Source organism: Brachionichthys hirsutus, chromosome 14 (assembly GCF_040956055.1).
Source record: "Brachionichthys hirsutus isolate HB-005 chromosome 14, CSIRO-AGI_Bhir_v1, whole genome shotgun sequence".
NCBI classification, from domain to species: Eukaryota; Metazoa; Chordata; class Actinopteri; order Lophiiformes; family Brachionichthyidae; genus Brachionichthys; species Brachionichthys hirsutus.
This window is the reverse complement of record NC_090910.1, coordinates 8,903,863-8,911,122: the sequence shown is the minus strand read 5'-3', so window position 1 is coordinate 8,911,122 and position 7,260 is coordinate 8,903,863. Positions and strand designations below refer to the sequence as shown.

General features: G+C 43.3%; 1 protein-coding gene across 1 annotated transcript; it reads left to right on the top strand.

The window, feature by feature from the left end:
• The first annotated feature begins 566 nt into the window (after positions 1-566).
• On the top strand, positions 567-7,204 carry LOC137904086 (LIM domain-containing protein). Its single transcript, XM_068748250.1, is given in 9 exon segments — positions 567-691; positions 771-846; positions 933-1,295; positions 1,456-1,534; positions 2,698-2,837; positions 3,201-3,248; positions 3,636-4,848; positions 4,851-5,249; positions 5,310-7,204. Coding segments are annotated over 9 exon segments (3,717 nt in total). The 3' UTR covers positions 6,584-7,204.
• Positions 7,205-7,260: the final 56 nt, after the last annotated feature.

The window sequence follows — 7,260 nt, the reverse complement described above, 5'->3', positions numbered from 1 at the left end:
TGTTGCCGCTTGAAATCATCATTGCATCTCTTCTGAAGAGTCAACAGGAGAAAAAACGTGCAGCAATGACAAAAGATGTCAAATATAATGTATGCAATGGAAATTTGGGGTAAGTGCATCTGAATTGATCAGATAAAATCAGAGTATCCTGTCTGGTTTACTACACACACATATTGATAGATCTTTTTTACACAGTATGCGGTAATAAGGAAGAAAAGGGACTTTGCTCTGGAACGCTTCATAGCGTGTGGTCGTCTTGTGATGCTGCGGGAGTGTTTCTGATCGTCACAGGGAACAGACGCCGACCGGTTTCATCGTCAAGGTGAGTAATCATTACAGTATTTTAAAAACCTGCGAGATTGCACGACTTAAAATTAGTGTGCACATATCTTTGTCACAAGATATACTGTGTATTGATGAAGCACACATTTATTATTGGTTTCCAAAGAAGCAACAGAATCTATGACATCCAGGACGTGTTCATCCACCCCAGAGGAAATAATAATTGCTGATTTACTTATCCTTGCTAAACAGATTATTTGGGCGCCGCTGTAAAGAGATTTATCATGGCATGGAGGAGCAATCTGAAGCGTGGCCAGTCACTGAGCATTAAAATGTCATATGACCAGCCGACCCGGGTAGAGGCGGCGCGGAAGGACAAGGAGAACGCTGTGTCTCAGCTAGTTTCCAGGTGAAGGAAACTCTTTGTGCATCAGTGCAACTCTGCATAATTATCTACATGGTTAATAAAGGATTGGTTTCTCAAACAGGTATCAATCCACAGTGGCTCTGAGGACATCTAGTCAGGAATCATTGATAAATGACAGTGAATCCAAGCCAAAGCAGGTGTGAGAGCGCTTCATCTTTCACATGGCACGTTTGAGCTGTTTGAATAACGCGAGAACAAACGTTTGTCTGTGTGTAACTGTCAGACAAGTCCATCTCCGCTGCAGAGTAGAGAATCTCATCTGGAGTCTCTGATGTGGAGAAACGAGGCGAGAGAGCGGTTCAGAGTCAAGACCAACTTGTTCCGGAGTAAGTCCATGGGGAGCCTCCAAAACGGTGGATCCATCGAGGTCCTGAAGGCTCGGTTTGAATCAAAGCCAGCCGCAGCAACCAGGGCAAAGAGCAGCTTCAGAGCGGCGAATGTCCCATCGTCCGACAAGGTAGCAGACATCGTGCATGCGATGAGTGGAGAGGCCGAGGAGCTAAAGAGGCCTGAAGAGAAATCAAAGATCCAGATTCCTGCCGATGCGTCAGTGAAATATGAAAATGATGATCATGTGACCCAGACGGTAAACAGGACAACATCTTATGTAAAATTTTATTTTGTGTTTACAAGATCAGAACATTATTTTTCTTATTATGTATATATACAAAGTATCAGAGGACATTACTTCTGTCAACCAGAACTGGAAGAGGTGATGTGATGACTCTGTCCCTTTCTCTCTCAAGGCGGCGAAGCAAAGACGACTGGAAAGAAGAAGAACAATAGGGGGAGTTGATCTTGAAAGAATTACAACATCTCGAGCAGGTCAGTATCCCACAGTATTGTCTGCATTATTTATTCCCACTTACTGGCGAATGAAACTGGGAAATGAATGTTCAAGGATTCTCTCTATTGAGTAGTAAAATGTATATATATATATATATACAAAACAATAAAACAATAAAACATCTTAATCAGTTGCAAAGTTGAAGTAAAAACTGCTTGTGATCAACGGGCAAAAAGCAGATCCGAAGCCCTCGACTAGTCCCATGACTCAGGCTATTAAAGCTGGATGGTTTGAATGGTAGAGGAGACATGAAACGGAGATGAAAATCAGCACAGTGACCGTGCAAGACGTCACGACTGACTCAACCCGATGTGAGCCTGACGGGGCTGCATGATAACAGGATGGAAATAGCTGCATACGTACAGGAGGGTGAAAGGTTCAGCTGTCACTAGGGCAGGAATAGAGGACGGGCAGAGACTCCAATACGAGAGGGAGACGGACTGAAAATCAGCTCTAAAGAGAAACAATAAGAAGCAGGAGAGGAGGGAACTGGAAAGCTGTTAATTCTCTGTGAGTATAGATTCGCATTTTGTTCGGATTGATTCATGTATCACGGGTCGTAACAATCGTCATCCAGGACGTTATGGGACACGTGCTGTCGAAACACATCCAAACACATCCGAGTTACAGACGTAAATCAGATCGTAAGTAAGCGCTGTATTCATTAGCCGTTAATATCACTCTGATATCACAGCTGTGCTCCAGCTGTTAGGGTACTATTGATTTGTATTTCTAAAATCAATTTTAGGACATGACTTTTGCTTTTCTATGCCTAGTCATTTCTAGCCACAGTGACGTTCCCATCCTTTAACTCAGCATCTGCGTCAATGGAGTCGGGTATCTTCCCCCCCCCCCCCCCCTTCACCACAAGTGGTTCATTTATAACTCCACTGCATGACAACTGAGACTCAAACCTGCAACCTGTTGAAGCAAATTCGTTTTTTGTTTGACTCACTGATATTCTGGTCGCGTGACATTGCTGCACACGCTGAAACCCTTGTGTTATTTTGTTGCTACATTTTTTGACATTTATTAATAACAAGTATTACAACATCTATAACATATGAGCAAGGTGCATTCGTTCTTTCAGAGGTCTCATTGTGGCGTTTCATGAAACGTGTTGTGTCTCTTTCCTCTCAAGATGAGAAGAGGAGGACCTTGGCAGATTTCGGAGGCGGTTCTTTCACCCAGAACAAGGAGACGCTTTCTGTCAAATCCATCTCTGCGCTCTATCTGTCGAAGGTGGCGCTTCTGGAATCAAAGAACAAACTTTTGAAACAGGTAAAAAAAAAAATACATCTGTCTGCTTTTTACAACTTGTGTGTTCTGTTTGTCAGTCCTAGATTTGTTATTCATTTAAAAATTATAATTAATCTGGGCGCAGCGGGTTGCGCTGTTGCCTCACAGCGAGAAGGTTCTGGGTTTGATTCCTTTCTGTTTGAAGTGTGTATGTCCTCCCTGTGTTTGTGTGGGTTTTCCGGCTTCATCCAACCTCCACAAAAATACAGCTTAGGTGAATCGATCCCTCCAAATTGTCCGAAAGGTGTGATCGTGTATGGTTGTTTGTCTTTTGCGTGGCCCCACAATGAGCTGGCGCCTCAGCCGGGGTGTACCGCACATGCAATAATCATTCTTTCCATCCAGGTGCAAGATCAGTCCTCAGAATCTGGGAAGAGAGTCAAACCAATCAAGGTAATTTAGGCTTTTATCAGCCATTCTTTATGATTGTGAGCTCTGGATTTATAGTTTCACATTTTTTTTAATATACCACGTGTGTCCAGAATCAAATGCTTGCATTGCATTTTCTGAGAGCTGCACATTTTCCCTCGGAAGAAAAACACCTATAGATACTGGGTTTTATCCACATTCCTTTTGAGTTGGTTCATCCGTGTGGTTTTCATTCGCGGGCACTATTTTGTTTGCTTTGGAACCCACTAACGCCTGGCTGACAGAAAGCAAATCCCCCGGCATGGCGAAGGTGACACGAGCACGTCTGCAGACACTAACAGCAATGAGCATGGTTTTCACTGCTTGGGTCACAAAGGACTCATAATGAGAGCGTTACTCTGTTCAGGAAAGATGGCTGAAGACTCTAAACAGAAAGAAGGCGACCTCCCTCCTCATATTTCACCCAGACATCAACCAAGGTCAGAAGACATCTCTGGGACACATGTCCAACAGCCCATGCCAGCCCAATTCTCCAGAGAGTCGCTATACAAACAGCGGCAGAAGTGTGAGCTAAGAAGACTCCTGAAGCACACTCGCCCAGAGCTAAAGAAGTTGGATGATGTTGTAGATGAGGAGTTTGCTGAGGTTCTGAGCTCGGAGCATGAGGTGACAACTGGTGAAACTGGATATGAGGGAGAGGTCCTTTCAAGATGCTTGATATTTGAGAACACTGATAAAGTTTCTCCTTGCATTGCCAAGAGACAGATGGCCGATGGAACAGTGGAACGAGGCAGTGCCAGCACGGCAAATGTCGTTTATAAGGAGCACGAAAAGAGGCTATGCACTGAAAGTGGGAAAGAGCTCAGGGCGGATGACAAAATACTCGATTCTACGCAAGTTCCCCACTCCGATTGTGAAGGGGAGATGGTGAGAATAGACATTCAGGTAGCCAGACAGGTATTTGAGAGGACGTCTACGAACGTACACAGTCAGCATCCGAAAGATAAACTCCAGAGGGACATTAGTTCCTCCAGGGACGGGACAGAAGTAGGTCAAAACCAAAATCTGGAGTTAAGAGGAGAGAATTGTCATATTGAAAAGAAAAGGAATCCGTGCGGCAAAAGTCTGGCACATGAGCAAGGATCGTGCATTCATATCCGGGGTCGAAGCTCCGACAATGAGTTCTCTAGCGGGGAGATTGACGTTGGGCTCACGGCAACAAGTCTTCCTGACCTAGAAAAACCTGGGAAAATAATAAAGACACGAGCGGCTCTTCTCCAAAACAATCCATTTATCCCAGTAAACATAGACAGAGAGCATTCCTTTGTGCACACATCAAAATCCCACAACCCGGCAGGCGACAGTGCTCAGGATCCTCTGAAAGCGAACGTCAAGGACAGAGCATATTTGTTTGAATCATTGCCATTTGACAAAATCAGGCATCAGAACAAGGCCGATGTAGAGACAATGGTGGAGAGCATGAAGGAGACTTTGCGTTCCCTGTGCAACGTTAAGGCCATACATTCGGCTGGCTCAATCATCGAAGTGAACGAGACCATGCTCGCCAAAAAGGCTGAATTCACACTGTCGGAGGGCGGACCGATGATGAAATATGAAGCGGTGGCAGCGGTGGTGCTCAAAATGTCATACTTCATCTACTCCCACGTGCAAACCTAAATCCTCAGGTCACTTACCTAAAGGAGGATGGTAAAGGAGGCATGAAGGCCACAGTGGTGAATGTACCTGTGCACCAGCATCTGTGCAGTATGACCCAAGATGTAGAGTTTAGAACTGCCAATGTGATCCAGGTTATTGAGGATATTCTCAATCAAGATAACTCGCTGAGGAAAGGAGTGATAATCCAGGAGGAGGTGGACAGATGTGCCGAAGTCCTAGTTTACTCCCTCTTTCACTATTTTGATGAGGAAGATGTGAAAAGTTACCGTCCACAAGATACAGTGTGTGATGAACCAGAGCCACAGAGAGACGATGCGAGTCAAACAGACGTTCCACAACTAAGACAAGGTGCTGTGGAGTCTACGATAAGATGCCTCCTGGAAACGGCCAAAGACAAAATCTACCAAGGGTCGACGAGACCGGAAATAGCATTAAAAGGAAATGTAAAACTGTTTAAGAGTTGTATTGAAAAGGGAGATTTGGATTATTTTAAAACTCTTCATGCCGAGCCAGCAGAGCAAGGAGAACTCATCCCTAAGGGAAATGTGGCTGGAAAAGACATTGAGCTTCATCGTGAACCAAAAGGTGATCAGACAGAAGAAAGTGGGACAGAATGGGTCCCTGTGGATGTAAGGAAACTGAGAAACATATTCTCTGGGGGTCAAGGTTCCACCCGGCCAAAGCAAAATGTATGTGAACATCCTGTCCAATCCACCACCATTACGTCTGCGATTCCAGATGAAAATGCACAACTTGGAAAGAGCAAGACCTCTACAGAAGGCGAAGTTGGTGTATTGTCCATTGGGAAACCAAAGAGTGCTTTAAGGGAGCGTGTCGCTCAAACACAGAAGGACGCTTGCCACTCTGCAGATGTGCCACGGGGATCAGGCCCACATCTGACGATGCAGGATGATGATAGGGTCCATAAGGCTGAATTAGTCGAGGCGGTAGATGACAATGACGAGATCTTCAATCTTCAAACTGCAATGCACAACCTTCGACAAGCCACGAATGTGGCCAATTCTTTGCACCACTCATTACAAGAAAAACATTTATTCCTTGATCAAGAATCTTCACAGGAGCACAACGCCTCGGGCAAAACAAAACATGTCAAATATTCAAGAGCGAAGGCCGAATTACCTGAAGTAACGGGAGATGAAAAAGAAAACCCAAACATTGAAAATACATGCCTCAAAGATACTAATTCTGAAGACATAAAAATAAATAAAGCAGGCAAAAAGGTGGGCCAAAGTGGCACAGAAGTGGACGTGGAAACTGCCACGGTGTCCGAACAAAGCTCAGAAAATACAGATATGCATCAACAGGATGAAGAAGTTGTTTTTCAGGGTAAACTTCAAGCTGCTTTGAATTCCCTGGAAAATTCCAACATGAATGTCACCAGGGGAGATTTCAGAGCAGCTATGATATACAAACACTCATCTAAACCCTATAAAGAAAGATCACAAAATGTGGACGTGTCTGTTCAAAAACCCACGAAGGAGAAGTTCTGCCTTCTGAATCAATCTACCGGTAAATCAAATCAAGCAATAGCAAGTCAAGACGTTTTCATTGTAAATCCAGGTACGCCAAGCCAAAGGGATATTCTAAAAAAGGAGAGGCCGGTTGGTCCCAAACCAGCCATCCCACCAAAACCTGAGCATTTGAAAGTGGCACATAGTTAACCCAAAAAAACAGCTCCCCCTCAATCATTGTCACTTCACGATGAATATAAACCAGACCAGTTCAAGATTTACAGCAATGCAAATACAGTGCCTGATTCAGAAGACCTTAAAAGAAATGAAAGACCCCCAAAGATTTCGTCGTCAGAGGACATGAATCGAACAGATTTTGGAAGCATTGTAGATTCTTGTGACAAATGTAAGAAATAAAAAGGCGAAAGAATATTTTCCGTGAAGAACACCCCTGTAAAACCAAAAAAGAGAGATTTTCTTTTTGATTCATTCATAGCCTATAAAATGGTTTTATTTTTATTAATCTCAGTCTCGTTTTTGTCTTCAGTTTCAATCAGTTTGTCGAGAGATGTGTTCGGCCTGTTTGAAGCCAGTTTATTCGATGGAAAAAATGGTCTTGGACAAATACATCTTTCATAAAACTTGCTTCTGCTGTAAACAGTGTAAGAAAAAACTCAGGTGAGATATTATATTATTATACAAATCAAACTGTCGCATTGGATCAACTCTATCATCTGAATTTGATTGACTTCATATTGATTCATAGAAAATGCTTTTTTTTATATAAATTCTTTGCATTGTCCATGACAAATAAAATAAATGCAAATATTCCACGATGATTACATTGATTATTAATGCAATAAACTTGTAAAAATGATTTACTATTA